General features: G+C 35.9%; 1 protein-coding gene across 1 annotated transcript in view; it reads right to left on the bottom strand.

Moving 5' to 3' along the window:
• The window catches only part of USH2A (usherin), a 389,040-nt gene that overhangs the window by 257,886 nt on the left and 110,758 nt on the right, over positions 1–20,396 (bottom strand). The window contains exon 21 of the mRNA XM_031595830.2: positions 17,639–17,869. Coding sequence (XP_031451690.2) covers positions 17,639–17,869 — 231 coding nt within the window. The remainder of the gene's footprint in view (positions 1–17,638; positions 17,870–20,396) is intronic.

The following is a 20,396-nucleotide window of genomic DNA, read 5'->3' as shown; positions in this document are numbered from 1 at the left end:
TCCCCCTCCCTCAAAGGACATACTTCCTTCTGAATTCTCAAAGAATACCACCCTGTATAGCACTGAGAAGTACCATTAGTATAAGTAACACTGACTTGATGAATTATTGCATTCTTGTTGTTGCTCCCCTACTTGGTTTAGGGAAATATTTTACACTATTTGCTTGTACAGCCCTGCGTGGATTTCATCGAATTACACAAAAAAGAAACATCACAAAATATTCAGAAAGGTAAAGATATGATAAAGCCTTTTCGTAGGCATAAAAATTAGAAAATACCATACAAGGATAAAACCAAAAAGAAAAACTCTTCCATAATAACTTTAATAAGCACAATATAGTTTGTAGAAAGCACTGAATGAATTTTGAAGAGGACACAGACGACTAAAGGAACAAGTGGGACTGCACAGCAGAAATTTTAGAAAACCTGAGTTACTGTGGCAAACATTTTCAGAGTAGGACTTTATTTTATAATCTAAACCATAACTATATCGTGAGAGAGAAAACAGTTCCTTTTTAACTAGATACAGATAGGACTTTAGCAGCAGCACAGTTAGAGTGCTTTATAAATAATGATCAATGTTTAAAATCAATGCTCTTGCAAATTGGAGCCAATGCAAAGGGGCTAGCACCAGAGTGAAATGATCTGATTGATATATTTTGGATCTACTGAAATAAATCCATTTATAGGAGCATTTGCAGGATGACTAAGTTAAAAGAGCACCGCAACAGTCAGACCTGGCTAAGGGAACGCCTCCTCCTGCTGACAATATTTCAAACTGATAAAAGAGCTGACCAAGTGCAATCAGTGCTGTGATGAATAAAAGAAAGCTTGGGACCATTAACATTAATGGGACTTGTGTGGCTAAATGCTCATATATTGTACTGAAAATTTACCCAATGGACCAAGAGATTTTTTTTTTTTTTTTTTGCTTGTGCTCCCCTTTTTCCCAGTACATTCTATACAATCAATTTAAAAATATTTGCAATGTAATGTAAACTTCTAAAATAACTTCATATGATTAATATCCCATGAGTCTCTGAGGAAAAAAAAATAGAAAAAAGAATTACAGAGCACACTCGGGCTACTTGGTAGACTTGAGAAAATAGAAATGCCAGTTTTATAAACACAGATAAAATTGGCTGATCTAATATCTTTAGGCAGAGTGCCTTAGCCTTGGGGCACAATAACAAAGATGCTAGCACCTGCCAACTACAATGTGTATTAGGGAATGGCTAATAAACTGTTACTGTATGAGAGCTGGGTGAAATTCTGTGGGAAGACAAAATCAGATCAGCAAGTATACTTCTTATAACATATATCCAGAATACGACCTGGTTAAACAGCTTTAATTTGAAACGTTAGTCTATCTTATCATAATTTATTAAATACTCAATATATACCCAGTGCTGTACCAAAACAAGAAAAGGGTGTTACTATAAGCTCAAGCTCCTTCTACAGTCTAACTTGACAAACACCACAGGATATAATTGGGAGTGAAGGAACAGATTTATGGTTAATGTTGTTCAGGTTCTTCAGGAACAGAGTTCCAAATTTCAAGTTTCAGTCATTCCAGCACAGACTACCAAGATAGCAGCAAACAAAATCTGCCCTTTTCCATCTCTGACTAACAAAGAGATTGTGCCATGGCTTCTTAGACATGCACCTGGTCATATTAACTCATAACATCAAGACCTTAAGCAAGAACAAGATATGAAGTCCTAGCTTAGCAAAATAAAAATGCAGTAGCTTTACTTACATTCTCTGCCATGAGCACATCAACCAACTTGCTCTGCATACAACATATTATTTGTAGAAAATCGAGTCAAAAGTAAGTGGCAAATATTAATCTTCATGGCCACCTATGTGAGTGGTTCAAGATATCTCAAGTGCCCTTCTCATTATGTTGATGACCTCCCTGAACAAGTGCTGCTAGTTTCAATGCTCACCAGAGCAAGACTAAAGTCTGTCTGCGAGAAGGATAAAGCCTATGGAACTCAGAGAAACAGATCAGAATGATCACAAATGATCATTATGTTTTGGAAGACACTCAGGCACCATTTACACTCAGCTTTTATCATGGTTTGTATCAGTTGATATTCTTATCCAATACATTGAAATGATTGTTGGCTAAAAAAGCTGCACAAAATGCACATGATAAAGATAAATTTGTTTAAAAAAAGACTTTCAGCTCACTTTGTTTTTTTCTGCTCAAAATGAAAGCAACAAATTTTCTTCATCAAAGATGAGTAATTCTGTCTCCATCTGCAACTAGAAGGCCAGAAGGTTACAACTCTACCATCACAGTATAAGACAGACTTCAAAAATCAACAAAGAAACCAAATTTTTCTCCAAGAAGTGTGTAAAATGGAGAGCAAATAAATGAATGAAAGCCAGACCTTCTCAGTCTTGTAAACAGACAATAAAAGGACCATCTGCTTCATTTAATAAAATCAGGTTGCAGAACCAAAATTTATCACAAGCTAAAAAGGGTTGTATATTGTATAAAAATTATTTGTATTCAATTTCTAATTGTTGTGTTATAACTAAGCAGGCAGCAGAATACCACACAACCATTCACTCACCAGTCCCTCCCAGTGGGATGGGAAAGAGGAATGGGCAAAATAAAGTAGAACTCATAGGTTGAGATAAAAATTATTCACTAAGATAGAAAAGGAAGACAGAAATAGTAGTAATAATAATTACACACATACATATATTTACTAAACAACTGATACACAATGCAAGCGTACCACACACTGACCAATGCCTAGCCAGCCCCTGCACAGGGGCTGCCCTTCTCAGCCAACTCCCCTCATTTTTTTAAGTTTTTTTTTTCCTCCCTCCACAGGATGTCATATGGTATGTTGTGGTTAGTTCTCCTGGTTCTGTTCCCTCCCAGCTTCTTGTACCCTCCCAGCACCCTCAACGGCAGGGCAGTATGAGAAGATGAGAAACAGAAATGTCCTTGGCTCTGTGCAACAGTATGTTATATAACATCAGTGTGTTATCAACACCATTGTTCTCCTAAAGATGAAACAATGCATCACACCAGACACTATGAAGAAAAACAACAACTCTGTCCCAGCTGAAACCATTACACTAACAAAGATTATGAAATGGAATCTTATGAATTTCCAAACATTATTCAGTTTGCTCGCAATATCATAAGAAGATTCTCAATTCTGAATATTTCAAAACAGAGAAACTGTAGTAATATCTGATGTAGTTAAGACCAGCTAGTTAGCTACAGTATCAATAGTTGGTGATTACCAGATCAAAGGCCTTACTTAAATCAATAAAGATAGCTCCTGAACATTGATTACCATCCAACACTATAAAAATATAATTGCTTACCTTGAGAGGAGCAGTACAAGTGAAATGAAAAGGTCAGAAAAGGTCAATAATTATTTAAATTAAAATTACATCTTCCTTCATCCGATGGACCAACTCTAGCACACACTAAAATGGTGGTGATTTACCAGTTTAAGGAGACATATTAACATGTCAGCAAAGGGCTTAGCAGTAATTGGGTCAGCAATTCTAAGAAGTCAAGGTTCCAGATTGCCAGCTTCTCCATTTACGTTTCCAATTAATCTTAAAGTATTATAGACCTTAAGTCAGTAAGAACAGATCTAACTACTTTGAATCAAACCTCATTTTGAGTATATACAGACATTGTTATTTTTTGAGATTTTTCTACAATACAGTAAGTATATCATTCTCAGAATCTCTTTAAACGAAAAAAAAGCCATGCAACAACTGTCTACTGAGATCAATGAATCCTCCAGTAATTTAGTATAGGGCATTTCTGTCATCCAAATTAAATTGTCCTTATACTAGAACAAGATTACTTGGCAGGCTTTCATTTTCATTCTGATATTTATGCTAGCAGCAGATTTCTGAATTCTCAGTCACTATACCGCACTGCTCTTTAAGGTAATAATTTTGTCCATCTACCTTTGCTTTACAGACCATCTATCAATTCAAGTGCATTTCACAGAAATTTTGAATAGCTTGAGAAAAGATGCAAAAGTGCAACTTCATCTAATTCTGCAAAAATATCTTGAAAAACAATTGGTTTTACAGGTATTTACTTTCAAAGTTGAAAAGGACAGCCTTGATTAGCCCAACAAGTACAGAGCTGCATTACTCTTCAGAACTCAAGATATCAAAGTGCACATAACCAGCACCTAACTAAATATGAATTATGCTCCTTAGTTTATTTTTTCTAAATAAACACTTACTGAAGAAAAATACTAGCAAGTAATTCAACATTCAAATGATGTGCTTTCTTAAAAAGCATTGTTTGCTGTATCCTGAGGATCCCATCCAATGACAAAATGTACCATAATCTTTAGACAATGTGCATACATAAGATAACTAATGAAGATCTTAGTAAAACTAAAATGCTACAACTTCAGCATAGTCTGCAAGTGACTGCATTTAAATCACTAGTCCTCCAATGCAGAAACTACTTCCATCTACTTCCATTCCAGTGGCTGCAAAATGGAATGGCAGCAACACTTCTGCCATTCCCTAACAGTTTTGCACTTTTTTTCTTAGAAGAATATATTTTAGAAAAAAATTATAAACATGTTTGCTTTGTGTCAAATACCACTTTGAAGAATTAATTTATGTCACTCTTTAAATTTTAAAAAGAAAAGCTTGGGGTTTTTTTTGTTTGTTTGTTTTTGTTTGTTTCTTTTAGCTCCTTCTTCTGAATAAGAGAGACAAATTCATTAGAATAGCCTTCTTGGCCTATATATTTCTATGAACTTGGTCCTGGCCATGAAATTCTGATGGTGTACTAGACACTAGAAAGAAAGGTGAAAAGTCTTCTTTTGGACTCAGTTTTCTCCTACATAGTGTCTGCCATGCACAAAGGAAAAGGAGACAACATCTTAAAGAAGACAGAAGAAAGATCAAAGACTTTATAATGGTCAAATCTGGAAAAAAGAAAGAAAGAAGCAAATCCTGGATAATGATGAAACATGAAAAAAATGGCAGAAAACAAAAAAGAAAAACAGGAGAGCAACAGGAAAATGAAACAGAAAACCAAGAGGAGAGTTTATACTGGTGGTTATAGGTCCTTACCAATCCAGTTGGAAAGATATGTTCACAGAAAATATACACAGAATACAGTCAAAAATCATGCTATTGATCCCTCATGATCATCTAGTACAGCAGTCAGTGTCTCTGATAGTTCAGATCAGAAAGAGATTTCATGAATATTAAAGATTTTTACTCACTGACATCTATGCTAGTCAGCAATGCTCCAAATGGTGGATATGTCTGGGATTCTCCTGACAGATTTTTAAAATTATGATTACTAATATTACTTAGAATAATTCTTTAGTCGACATCAGGACTTTAAAAGTAAATCCTCAAAGCTTACAAAGTAAAATAAAATAAAAATTGTCTGCAAAAAAAATAGTACACATGGAGGATGAATAATGACACAGCCTACAATTATACACACACACATTTCCCATAAGATATCTGCCTCGAGGATTTTATGATGTTCAGCAACTAAAACAGAATTCATGTAGCAAATAAGGATTTTGTGCATAGAAGCTTGTCTTATTTGATTTAGTGCTCTGAGGATGTTTGATGAAAGAGGAAGGAGAGTATAAAAAGCGAATGGACAGTTTCATTGCTAATGCCATTCAATGTCACTCTGAAGAAATCTGCCTCTATCTCTGCCATTGCATAAAAGTTCTTATGCAATACTATGCAAGTCATTTAACCCAAACTTTCCAGAGTTATTCACTTGTTTTGCACCCATGTTTGGCTTTGAGCAACTTGGTCTAGTAGGTAGGTGTTCCTGCTTGCATTTCAACACCCTACAGTGATCTGTGGAAGCTTTTTGCGTTCCTAATTGAATAGAGGTTAATGTTAATAAAATTTTCTCCTAAATCTTGAGTCCTCTCTGAACACTCAACACTAGCAAGTATTTCCCAACACATTCCCCAACACATTCAGTCCTCTTTTTAATTTACTCAAAGTCTCCATTCATGACAAAAGCAATAACAGTTCTGTGAAGTTGTAGACCTAGGTTTACAAAGTACTCAGAATACATCAAGCAGAACAGCACAAGAAAAGCTTAAACTCTGCACTTACTAAACTGTGAGATGGTGTGAGACAGACATCAAACCACATGCAGACTAGCAAGAATTTTAAAAAGGGAATAGCTTAAAACCTATTGAAGAACTTGTTTTTAATCAGACAATAAGATGCAATCATAGCACAAAAATAAGGCTGAATTAAATTTATACAGCTTATTCAAACTCAGTTTTCTAAGTTCTAGGTGCTTCATCGTGCAATACAATTTTTCATATATACACTAAGACAGCCATTTTTTTTCTTCAATTTGCCACAGTCTAATCCTGAAGGATACTTTTGTTGTAATGGTATTACTCAGTCTACAATCTGATTGATTTTAGACCTTAAATACTGAATCTTAACACACTTAAATTTTTAATCCTTTAATTTCTCTATTCTGCCAGTAATTGATAAGGACAGTCACACTTAGAAGAGGTCTTAATTTAATCACTCTGGAAATCAATTAGAAGATAAAAACTTCCTTATATTATTATTATGACAATTTTTTTGATCAAATGCACAAGGCAATCATAATCAATGCATGACTCTTCACACACTTTTAATCAATATATAATTCAGTAGTTACTCCTTCACCATTTAAAAACACAATACAGGAAGGAATCAAAGAATTCACATCTCATGAGCAGGCATAATTTAAAAGCTCAGTATCAGTCAAATGTAATGTCTCAAGTCATCAGATGAAATAACCCTTTATAGTAATAAAGGCCACATATGGGCCAGAAAGCATTAATTTCACATGAAGTATCTCACCAGTCAAGACAGTACTAGACTTCTCCTTGCTGCAGCATTGCTGAAACCTATCCATAGAAACCAAGAACAGAAAGAACAATTCATATTCTTCCTGCACCTATTTAAAACAGCTCCTCAAAAAATTATAGACAGGTAAACAGATAACCTAATAAATAAATGAGCTTATCATACCAATGCCCTCATGTCATTTTGAGTATCAATCACATAAATTAGGGTCCTTTCCTAAGAAGGCAGATTTTTTTTTTTTTTTTTTTTTTTTAAGATATTTTAATATTTATCAAGATTTGAATTAAAATTCAACTATACTAGCATATAAGAATCCCACAAAAATCTTACAAAGTGCTGAAGCCCTGGCACAGAAGACCTACAATTGCATTAGCTACTGTAAAGCACTGGAAGCACTCAGTTGTCTTCCACCTGAGTCTGCTGCATCAAGGTAACTGAGATAGAATTTCCAGAAGCATTCCTACACTCGCTGTAAAAGATGAACATCTTCTGACCTACCATTTTCTATTCTCAAACGAGCTTTAAGTTCCTTCTTCCATCCATATGATACAGTCCTAATCCTACAGTTAGATGAAATGGGTCTTCATTTTGCAGGGAATACCTGAACCCCACACATTTAAAAATTCCAAGAAATGCCTGGCACTCTTCAATAAACTTCCTGCTTTTATGCAGTTTCCCATCTTACAGCTTTTTGTTGGTTTTTTTTTTTTTTTTAATTATTATTATTATTTTTATTTTCAACAATATTCATTAACCCAAATCTCTCCCCCAAGGAGTCCCTCCATCTTGAACCATTTCTTAGAAGTGCACTGCGCAGAGGTAATACACCATCATAAAAGAAACCTTAGAAGGTGTTACACCTGAAGCAGAACACTGCTTTCATGACTGCTTATTTTCAGAGACAACTGTGAAGACACTCACTATCCTTGCTGCACAAAGAGGAGACAAAGAAGTCTCCTTAAACTCTCTTTTTCTTCATAATTGTAAACAGAATATAATCTCACCTTTAGCTTGTCCTGTGAGCACAGCTAATGTGTAAGTACTCCATTCCACAGAACCTCTACACAGTTCCTACATCGCAGAATTGTAGAATCATTAAGGTTGAAAAAGGCTTTTAAGATTATCTAGACCAACTGTCCAACTACCACCAATATTTCCCACTATGTCTCTCAGTGCCACACGCACACATTTCTTGAACGTCTCCATGGATGGTGAGTCCACCACCTCCCAGGGAAGTCTGTTCCGGTGCTCAACCACTCTTTTGGAGAACTGTTTCCTAACATCCAACCTGAGCCTCCTCTGGCACCACTTGAGGCCATTACCTATCCTATCAGAATTTAATTTGGACACAGGAAAGTAAAAGAAACACCAAATATAAAGGTATGTTTCATATGTGGAAACTCACCTGGCATAAAATGGTTTGAAGTATAAATGGTAAAACAGTCAGAACAGTTTATTAGCTTGTAAAAACACAAACTTGGAAACTATACTTATTACCCTTGACTAAACCTGCATGCTTTGAAATAACTGGAAAAATAATTATTCTGCCAGTTCTTAGGTTTGCCATGAACAGAGGGATTGTCCACTACATTTAAAAATCACATTTACACAACATTTACAACATCTAGAGCTCTGACACAAGTGGAAGAGCTGCTGTTTTACAGAGCACAAGTTATGTGATACATTTACGATTATCAGAAGATCCCGTTCTGTAAATATTTTGCACAAACAACTGAAACAACCTGGCAAAGGGTTTTGGTCTAATTCAAAGCACTGACTAATTCATGCTCTGAAAGTTGACATGCACAAGTAGAAAAATTTATTTTAATCACACAGTGCAGAAACGTCACACAGCAAGAGAAAAATGTGCTTTGTCATTGTAGACAAGATGCAAAAAAAGCGCAATTGTATGCTAAAGCTTGGGCTGTGTAGCTGATCTGTTAAACTGAAAAAGAAAAGCATGAGAAATCATACAGAAAGAAGAATCTTTCTTTTTTTCTAGTGGTTACAATAAATCTTTTTTAAAATAAAAAAGATGGAAAAAGTAGATACTTGATATTGATAGAAAGCATGTCTGAGCCTAAGAAAACCAGTTCATCTTAGTGAAAATATTACCCCTGTAACACTGGCAAGGTCAGCATCAGCTTGGCTTATTTGCTGCCTATGTCCCTGTTGTGCACGTTAGAAAATGTTTTAAGATGTTTTCTCACAAAGCAGCAGAGTTCACTTTGTTGTACTGGATCACTCCTTTCTCTCTAGACACAACCCCTCACTCTCTGACTTCCTTGGGATTTGGAAGGGAGGAAGAAAGGAATGTGCATTTCAAGATGTAACTGTGAATTCACGTGAAGTACTAGGACTAAATCTTAGCTAAAACGTCTGCGCAAACAGTTATCAAGCAGAAAAAAGACTAGCTCCCCTTCTTACTGACGCCAGTCACTTCATGGCAATACAGACAATCTTTATCTTACTTTAGTCCCCTGAATATCAAGATAAGGGTTCAAATTTTGTGAAGAAAACGTAAGAACTTAGCATAAAAATTAAAAGCAGGACTAAGGAGAAGTCTGTGGCAGCCTAGACAGTAAGGCAGCAATAAAATACGTTTGAAGACCTCTTCATGCATGCTTTAGTAAAACAGCCTGGAAAATGAGTGACGCTATCAAAAGTTACTTGAAATATGAAGTGTGTTCCCCAAGTCAGCTAACACAGCGCTCTCTTCCTTTCAGTACTTGACAGCTGGCTTTAAGAATTTCATTTGTAAGTTTCCCCCAGAAAATCTCTACTTTCTTCAGTTCAGCATAATGAAATAAAAAAGAATGGTACTTACAAAGCTCAGTACATAAGGAAAAAAGCTGATAGAGAAACAAATACATAAAGCCAAGCAAAATAAAAAGTCAATTTATCTTTTCCTGTTCTATTCAGTTTTTAGGGTAAGGCTGAAGAAAACAAATGTAAGACCATTTGCCTTAGAGTTGTCCTATAGATTTGGGAAACCAGAAACTGGTCAGCCTAGCCTTGGTCACCAAGGACTCCATGCAGTATGTCTTCATGGAGGCCATAATCAGCCTCATGACTGGGAAAAGTTAATGTGGATTTACTAGGGATAAATTGTGCCTGAGTAGCTTGGTGATTTCCTTCTATGAGGCAGGAACTGACTCAACAGGCAAAGGAGAAAGAAACCAGAGTTATATATCTTGGTCTTAGCAATGGCTTCAACATATTTTCAGACACTATTATCAGCATTAGGCTGCCTGGAGAAAGAGATGGAGTATATAGGCAGACTAGGTAGGTTAAAAAAAATGGCTGAACACTAGGACTCAAGGCCTGTGACAAATGGCACAAAGCTCAGTTGGCAGCATTTTCCAGGGAGTGGTACTAGAACTAGTTATGTTTAGCAGAATACGTTAGAATGAATCCCTGCTGAAGGGAAGGAATGTACTTTCAAAAAGCCTGCACATGACAAAGAATTGAGGGCTGTAGTTGATACACTGCAATTCAGAAGAATCATGACAGGCTGTAGAAATGGGCTGGTAAGAACCTTGTGAAATTCAACGTAATTCCCAGATTCACTGGCTTAATCTGAGTTTATAATAGGATATAGGTTTGGAAAACATTCTTAAAGGTCAAAGAATCAATCCACTTACTCCAAAGCATAATCAGTTTTACCTAGGTTATTCCTGAGAAATGTTCATCCAACTCTTCTCTATAATCTCCTGTGCCAGATCTTTATTTCCCACAACCATCTATTCCTTTACTAAATTAGTATTTCAGAAAAATTTATTTCTGAGAAGACGATCTCCCTTTCTATATTTTAAGCTTATGAGTCTATTGCCTCTGTACTCACAGTAAACAGAGAGAATTTCATTATTTTCCTTTAAAGTACACAGTTTTACATGAAGACCACTATCATGTCTCCTTTTAGTCTTCATTTCTACAAATAAATACATTTAGTTTTTTCTCTTAAGTTGCTTTTAGAGCTTCAGTCCTCTCCATTTGCTTAGTTTTCAGCCAATAACATTCTTTGCATTGCCTCTGGGATGTCAGAAAGGGACCCTTTATTTGGTTCCATATGCTAATGAAAATATTTGTGACTTTTACTAACTATGAAATGTTTGTGCAATACTATATGGAATAGAATTTGTTTCACATTACTGCAGAGTTCACTGTGACGAAGAACTACATGGAGATCAAATTCCTGAATGACCACAGCTACTCTCAACTCTTCTCAGTTCAAAGGTAAACAACGTTTGTGCAGTGTTCCATGGCAAACTCATTAAGAATCATCATTTCTGTCAAGATTTTCAACTCTGAGAAATATATGAGTACCTTATTCAGAATTTGGCCAAAAAAACACTAGCACAGGTGTATTTTTTGTTGGAATACTCATTTTTAAGACCACTTCGTGACACTAAAAACGCCACTGTAAAGAGCTCTATGTGTAATGCTGAATATATGAACAGCTTACCTCATACAGTTATTTCCTAATCATTGCAGAGCTGAATTTATATCATGTAGAGGTTGGCAAGGAGTTTGCACTGCAGGCAAGACAATTCTTTTTAAGTATCCTATTGAAGTAACTTACTTCAGACAACTTGGGTTCAAAGCAAGGCCCAACACTAAGGTTTCTTTAGAGAAGACTGAATTTTTTAATACATGAATAGCTTCCCTTTCAAAGAAGCAGCATCCAAGAGGAACCACATTAAAATAACACTAGTTAATTCAACAGTTTTGAAAATGCACAATGAATCCTTCACCCACTGGAAAAAAAACCAAAACTATTTTATCACTAAATAAATAAAGGCTTCTCTTCTGCATAGATGTACAATTCTAACTCCTGAAAAAATATTGCTCACAACATTTTGAGCAATGTATGATGTACGCATGAAATATTTGCTTTGCTCCACTTCCTAGACAGAATATGTAATATTACTTATAAAGCCCACAACAAGGACACCAAATGGTCAATTTATATTCAGTGTTTTATTTAAGAAGTAGTCTAATTTTGACAGGTCAGAAGGAATCTTCCACACATTTATCTTTCTACTCTTTAATTTCCATAGACAGTTATCTACAGCTCATAGCTGCACATCCCAGTTTAAATCCAAAGTCAGTTGTTAGCTTTTGCTTGCTACTGAACAGAAGTTGTGTGATTTTTTTGAGCCAAATCAAAGTTCATTTGGGAAGACATCATATTCACATTTTCATTAAATCATATAGGCACCAGTGAGGATGTTTGGTGTTTAGTAGGCAGCATCATGAACCTAAAGCCAGTCTAATGTAATGAAATAAAAAAGGATGGCACAAGTACTGGCATATTTCTCACTCAAATAATTTCTAATTATTCATAGGCTTGTGCCTGAAGTCAAAAGATGTAATCTGACTTCTCATATTCTCTTGCTATCTTGTCTGTTTCCTGTGGATGACACTCAGCCCTATGAGATCTTCAACAACCTTCCTCCACTAAAATTCCAAAGTTTTTTCCTTCAGAAGAAAATTTAAACCCACTCAAGGCTTAAAGCAAGTGCAGTTAGTAAATCTCCCTCATTACAAAAGAAACAAAAATAAAAAGGCTTTAAAAAAAAAAAAGTTATACAAAAGTACAGAAGGAGCTTTTCTTTCTTTTGTGGCAACTGAGTCACTCTTGCCAAGTGAACAGTTCCCATATACATACCCCTGCAGATGCCCTGAGTTTGATTTCATGTAGCCCAACAAACTTCATAGTAAGATTTTTTTTTCACTTATGTATCCAACAGTTAGCAATTTCCATCCTTTCTAACTAAACCAAAATCTATCCTACCGGTTCAGTCACAGTCTGTCTCCTTTGCAATGGGGAAATCAAAGGAAAAATTCAAGAAGAGATATATGTAATCCATGTCTGTACCTTAGACAGCTTAGTTGCTGTCCAGAAACTACAAGTTCAGATGTTGCATCCCACATATTCTGGGTTCAATCCGTAATCTTAAAATAGGTTGCTCTTTGGGCCCAGAAGTTCTTTAGCTTTGTAAGGAACTTACTCTGTCATCTACTTGCTCAATAAATTCTGAAAACTAAATGATCTCTCACCTGTCCTTACGGACTATATCCAGTATACCCACTACAGAAAAGACTACTGCAGTTTTTGACAAAATTTTCTAGGAAGTTTAAAAAACAGCAACTCTGTTTCCATAAGAACACAAAGTATCCACCAATATATTCAAGAGGATGCACACCTGCTTTCTCAGAGAGTCATGATTTCAAAGAAAACATAACACAATACCCTACTTCCCATGAAACAAAAAGATGAAGTTGCCTATCTTCTGAAAATATTTACACATTATGAATCCTGAAGAGAAGGTAGCACCTCAAATTAGAGCCAAACATGATCCTAAGCAGGACTCATTGGCACAGGTCATCATTCATATGCCTGTTTTTATTCAATCTCTTCACATATCTCCAGTCCTGACCTTCAACCAAAGAGCAAAAAGGAATTAAGGAAAAACTTTTCATAAATATATTTGTTGGCTAGTTGCTGCAATTCACACAGACGCATACACACTAAAGCAGTTCAGCACGCTGTTTTCCAGTGACTGTATCCAACAATCTCAAAGTGGACCTCACTGTGAGCTTTAGTGTATCCTTGCTAGAAAGCAGATGAAGGCCCTAGCTTTCCTGCACGGAAAACTATTCTACAACTCATCCATTTGTTAGCAATGACATCCAGGTTAATATGGCATCATGCTCATTGCCTTAACCCTCAGGTGTTTTGGTTTTTTTTGGATCTTGCCAGTAGACCCAGTCACTAGAGGAATAATACAAGTATATCCTCCCTGTCCCTGCTGGCCACCCCTCTTCTGATGGAGCCCAGGATACCATTTGCTTTCCAAGCTGCAAGGGCACACTGGTGGCTCATGTTAAGCTTTTCATCGATCAAGACCCCCAGGTCCTTCTCTGCAGGGCTGCTCTCAAGGACCACTCTTGACACTTCCAGTCTTTTCGGATGCCTGGGATTCCTCCGGCCCAAGCTAAAGCAAACCACACAAAATAACTAAGTTGTAGAACATTCTGGCCATTTCTAGAGGATCTTTTACATATAAACTCCTTCATTAGGTAGAATGTAAATTTTTTTGTTCAGTCAACCTGTTAAAAATCAGGCCTAATGGAAAACTCCAAATAAGAGTTCCTCTGACAAGGTGTCTTGAAAGTGCAGTCTTTTTACTTCAGTCAGCTTCTAAATGGTGAGGGTGAAGAAGTCAGTGTTTGTTATTTTTGTGTGTTACACTGAATTTAAACACAAGGATCCTACTAGATTGGCTGGTGTCAGATTTCAGAGTTGGTGGAAATCTTCAGATAGAACATACATTAGCCATAGCACTTTCAGCAAATTTATAACAGGAAAAAAAAAAACCACCACCAAAACATCTACAATTTCCTACTTTATAAAGAGAATGAGGTACTACAGAGATATAGTATCCTCACAGACACACCCAATTGATGCATTCTCCTGTTTTGTCCTTCCTATAATTGTATTACATTTGATCTGACAAAAAAAAAAAAAGCAAGACTATTATCACTGATGATTAAAGAACTGTGGCAGAAAGGAAAACAGATCCCACATTTAGGGTACAAATAAAAGCTTTTGGGAACCTTGATTTAAATCTTCCCCACTATGGACTTCCTGCATGCCCTGGGTAGTCCAACTGAGCCCATATTCAGAAAGGTAATTAAGCTCAGTCATCATTAATCAATGGATTGGAGTTCCCAACTGTACACTGAAATCTGGGCATCACTCTGCATACTTCAGTTCCTCATCTATAAAATCAGAACAATAGCATTTTGCTGTCGCATGGGAAAAATACAAAGATAAACACTTGAATACTCAAGTCTCCAGAACAACAGGGACAGATGAATTCCTTAGCTAAAATAAGAATATTAACTGCCCTTGGTCTGGTAATATTTTGCTAGATATAACCAGCATTGCTGTCTCTAACATCTTCAAGTGATACTAGTAAGTAGTAAAAAAATGTCTGCATCTTTAGTGGAATGACAGTGTAGATGCCTAAACTTTCTTTACAGTCTGAAGGATTACAGAGTTGCATGTGGACAATTCTGGCAGAAGCAATCCTTTCCTTTACCTGACTTCTTTTCATCTAATACATGCTGAGAGCACATCTTCTGCCTATAACAAAGCCTTCAACTGCAAGAGAAAGATGCTGCTTAGGGTAGCCAGTGTTTATTGCCAAACTTCTTTTTTTAATAAATTCAGAAAAATTCCCAGATGACACATCTGCCTCTATTACTTGCACCTTGGAGCATATAATCAGCTGGGAAGGCACTGCAGACGACTGCATTTATCAGTGGTGAATAAACTGATCTATCTTTTTTCTAGATTAGCAGTGGGTGATCACAAAAGCACCAAGAAGAACCTATCTTCCAACTAACATATACAAGCTGGCATACTTATATGTCAAAAAATGTACACAACTGCATGCACACTAAAGCCATTCCATCCATAAAGTACAATTGCCACCTGCTTGTCCTCAGAAGATGGGTAATGAGACAAGGGCCTCAACAATGGAACAAGTGTAGAGAACTCTTCGCTCCTCTGTCTTTTTTTCAAAACCCTCCTGGCTTTTCATAATTTCCCATCCTTGTTTTAGAAGGGCTAGTGACAACCAAAAAAACCAGATTTTCACTTCTCAAAAAGCAGATGAATTATACTTTTCTAGGTACCAAACAGGATGATTTAACTTGATTGTCAGTCATTCCTGGCAGGTATCTGGACAAACTGTCTAGCTTGTTTTGGTTCTAGCTCATCTTCAGGTACTCAGATCAATAAATCATCTAATAGGAAGATCACAATCCAAACAAATAATAAATTGTGTTCATTCACATAACACCATCAGTCAAAGGTTCCAATTTCAAGGGAGCTTTAACATTTTCTTTGAATCCATCTTTTCAAACTCTCTCAAACTACCACCTCAAGAATAGTATTGCTCTATTAGATACTAGCTCACAGTATCAGTCTATACAATGTAGCAGAACACCAGACTGAATCAGTGTTTGGGTAGACAAGCACTGGCCTTTCTTAGTCATAGATAGGCGTGTTAACAACCCAAGTAGAGCATCTCCCTTTTCCTCAACACTCTTAGAGACTTACGAGGAAGATACCAGTGATACCTGTAATTACTCGGCTGGTTAAACTACTTAACTACACTGCAGTGATGGGACTGACTATAGCTCTGGTAAGAAAAACTGTAGCTCAATTGGTGTTTAGATCATCGCAATTGATAAAAGGAAAAAAAAGAAGATAAGATTACTTTTTTTGTTTTTAAACTAAATATACAGTAAAAGGTGCAAACTCTGATGTCAGGAAAGCTATCTAGCCATTTGGCTGAGGAAAAGAGCCCAACAGCTGCTCCCACAGACTCTTGCACAGGGACAGATTTTGCAAGTCAACATGGTGTCAAATATTTAACACATTATCACTTCTTATTATTACTCCACTACCAATCAAGTAAGCACCTAGCAAGAAAATGAAATGGAAACGGTCTTCAACTTTTTATTTTTTTAAACATCAAATTCACTGTGTGATCATAGAGAAGTTTTAAACAAAAACTGGATTCTCACACACATACTAGCAAGTAGCAAGATATGTGTGATCCAAGAAAATTGCAAAGATTATCTGTGATGATCCAAAAAATTAAGATACATCAGCTACCGAGTTCACTTCAAATCTTTAGGGTTCTTTCCTGTGTCACCAATACTGCATGCTTTTTGCAGCCTTAACTCATAGCAATCAAGTTGCAGTACCAGACTAAGCTGTATCACTGTACAGTAGAGCTTCAATATCATGAATTGCATGAAATGGAACACTTGCTGACACTGATATCGAGATTCCTTTAAGGATTTTCCTTTGCTGCTGTAAGTTAATGTGTATGTGTATGCGTATATATATGTATACACACACACACCTCTCACATATCTTTTTAAAAATAAAGAAATAGATCTTCAGCTTTGTCATATCATCTTATACTACTAAAAAGTCACGTTCTATGCACACCATTGTAATATATTAAGACAAACCACTACAGCACCTCAAACACACAACTGGACTTATCTAGATATTTTTCCCAGAACTGTACTGTTTATATATCTTTGATTTATCCATGAAATGAAGACATCAGCTAAATCTGGGAATCACAGAACATAGGAAAGCTGGTCTGCAAAGATCTGAAAGACTCACTGTTCCAAAATATATACTGAAACAAAAATAGAGCAGTCCAGAAAAAGCATACTTCTATCAGATTGGCAGTCTTTTTTTCTTTCCTAGACTAAAGTATCAAAACACCACAAATGATCTGAACACAGGAAAGAGCTCAGGAGTACTTGTACAACCTCAGAAATCCTCAAAAAGATATGAAATAAAACAGACCTTAGTATTCACAGCAAATTCATTGAGAAGTTTTGATCCCAGATGCATAAATCAAATCCATCTTATATTTACCACAAGGAAATAAGACAAATATGCAGCAACATTCACCATCATGTACATCTCCATGCCTAAAGCCAAGGGAACAAATCCCACATGTCCAACAAAGTTTTCTACAGGCTTTTTATGTGACAATCAAAATAGCCCACACATCACTAACAATCAAATTATGCTTGTAAATTAAAACCCACATATTTTACCATAGAAATGTTAAAAATAGTGACAATGAATTGTTAAACAAGTGCAGAGTATAATTGATAAATTTCCTAAGTAATTTAAATGAATTTACCTGTAAAGTAAGCATTGGCAGGGAGAGTTGAACTAGCGAATCTGTAATAACCATTTCCTGGGAAACGGACTCCTTTTGCTACTTCTGTATTCCATGTAGCTAAAGATGAATCCATCCTTTCCACCTGGTAGGTGGGAGAAGGTCCATTGAGCTCTTCAGGTTCATTCCAGCTTATCTTTACCACTGTGCTGTTTATTCCTTCAACATGAGGGGCACCAAATTTTCTTGGAGCTGTGCATTAAAATACACAGATATGTATATTTAGTAATCATAGGAAAAATAGTTTCTTATACATAACAGTTTTTTAAAAACATCCAGCTACATTTTCTAGTCCACTTAAGCAGATATCCAAAGAAGCTTCATTAGAAAAAAAGAATTCTTAACTTTCAAAGGAACTTGCTTTCAGCTTTCTTGCACTTCAGGCTTTGGACAATTTCTGTATTTCTCTGCTGATGAGTCTCTTAAGTCACAGTCAGTGGAAATGACTTTCAGAGTTGGAATTGAATGAGAGTGCAACAAAAAACCTGAATGACTAAGTCTTGCTACATCTCAGCAGTATGGTGTATAACAATACAAATCTTTTATCACTAGATGAACTTATCCTAGTCAACAGGATCAGAACAGCTACGTAAGCTGAATAGCGAAGGCCTACAAGATCTTTTTTTCTTTATAGCACATGCACAACCTAATACGAAACTAACATGTTCAGAAAATTATTTAGTCCAAGAAAATGCTTGTCTCTAGACTTCTTTTCACCATCACTGGTGTGCAGTAAGACTCCATGCAAGACTGTCTCTTTGAGGCTATAAGGATATGCAACTTCATGGTATTTACAATGGTCCTTCTACCAATAAAACCAATATGCTGATTTTATTATACAGCTTGATAGATTTTGTCACTCTATAACTGAATTATGAACAGAATATATCTTTTTATTTCTTTTAAATACTGTATAGTAAGCCACTGGAGGGCAGCAAGATCTGTTTGCTTAATGGCATAATGGCCATGCAGGTGGAAAGGAATGGTCAAGCACTGAAAAAGGAAAAGATGCCATCTGAAGAAGGAGTACAAGAACAATTTATTATCTATAGAACCTCTACCTATCTTATCTTTCCTTTTTTTCCTCCTCTTCTTTCCATGATAAAGAAAAGGATTTAGACATAGAAAACTTCATTTGTAACCAAGAAGTGAAATACAATGACAACTTGTAAAAATTATTTGTTCCCATAATGACACAGTAACGAGCAATAAACGCCTCTCAAGAACAATAAAATCTGGATTAAAATATGGGTCTTCGAAATCTGACATTACTTCACAACACAGCATTGTATATTGTGAGATCTTTAGAGAAAAAGAAATTGCTTCATTTACAAGGAATTAATAACATCCTTTTAAACATTAGTGCGTTTCCAGAATCATTTACATATTTTTCATTTTTTCTATTTGCCTGTAGCATGTTGCTACCATTTTTCTTTCCTTCCCCTCCCTTCCCCCAGCTTGATAAATATTCTTCTTGGAGAAAGCAAGTGAGTGGGGGAACTGGGAAGCTGCCAGTGACACTATGTGCTGTAAATTCCTGCTTAGGCATCATTTATGACTTCACAATCTAATTAGTATCTCACGCTATGTTAGAAATTTACAATGTCAAAATTGAAGTAATGCAGCGTGAGGTCATAAGCTTTCCTGCATAAGTAGGGCAGAGTGCTAATGAATTGTGGTATTAATGCACAAGTTTAAATAGAAAACATGTCTTAACAATCAAAACTTCACCTTCGGAAGGATCTGGTGTACGTCAGCATTTTAAATGCGAACATAAGAGGTTGAGCCCTTCAGTTTGGCTTCATGATGGTAAAACGGAAATGATAAAATTCATTATTGCTAAAATACATACAGCTAACACTCATGACAATAACTAGATCTTCCTTTAAAGCCTAGTATTAATAAATGGCAGATAGTTGGACCATAATTATGGCATCTCTGGTACCCAAACCTGAAGCTTTTATAGGGCTTACGCAATTAACTACTTAAATGCATCGTAACACTTGCTTCTCTGACAGGGAAGTATTGATTTTTTAATCATTTTCAAGTCTCCTCCAGCACAAATAAATGTACTACAGTTACAGTTAATGCACTGTGTACACGCATTAAACACTGGCATGACACAATTTATTATTTTGTGATATATGGAAGAGAAGACTACCCTTTTAGAAAGTAACATTCACACTGTAATATTAGTATTGAAATGAGAGCACATTAATGCTTGAGAATTCTTGTGCATCAAGACAATGGAAGACTAAGCACAAAATGTTACATCAGTTAAAAAAGGAAAACCTGGGAAAAAAAAAACTTCACAGGCACAGACAGTACTGAGAATAAATCCATAGCACTAGTCCAGCATGGTACTAAACACTGAAATTAAAAATATTCAAGACTAAAAGATACACTATATATTTTCCTAAAGGTGTCACTGTGGTACCTGTAGCTACTTTCTGAAAGATGAATCGACTACAGTTTTACCTACTTAATTTTTTTTAGTCACGTTCTGTTAAGACACATCTGTCAAAATAATGAGTGCACTACATTTTAGTGGATTCAAAGTCACATTTTGTGTATTTTAATTATGTAGTTTTAATGTCTTGCTATATAATACATATTTAATATATTATAAAGCTAAAACAGTATTTAAAAGTCTATGATTGCTGCATTCCATTGTGTAGCACAGGGCACAAAAAAGACCAATAAAGACAGATGGTCCATA

Source organism: Phasianus colchicus, chromosome 2, assembly GCF_987193195.1.
Source record: "Phasianus colchicus chromosome 2, bPhaCol1.hap1.1, whole genome shotgun sequence".
Classification (NCBI taxonomy): domain Eukaryota; kingdom Metazoa; phylum Chordata; class Aves; order Galliformes; family Phasianidae; genus Phasianus; species Phasianus colchicus.
Note: the sequence above shows the minus strand (reverse complement) of the source record. Positions and strands in the feature narration are given on the sequence as shown.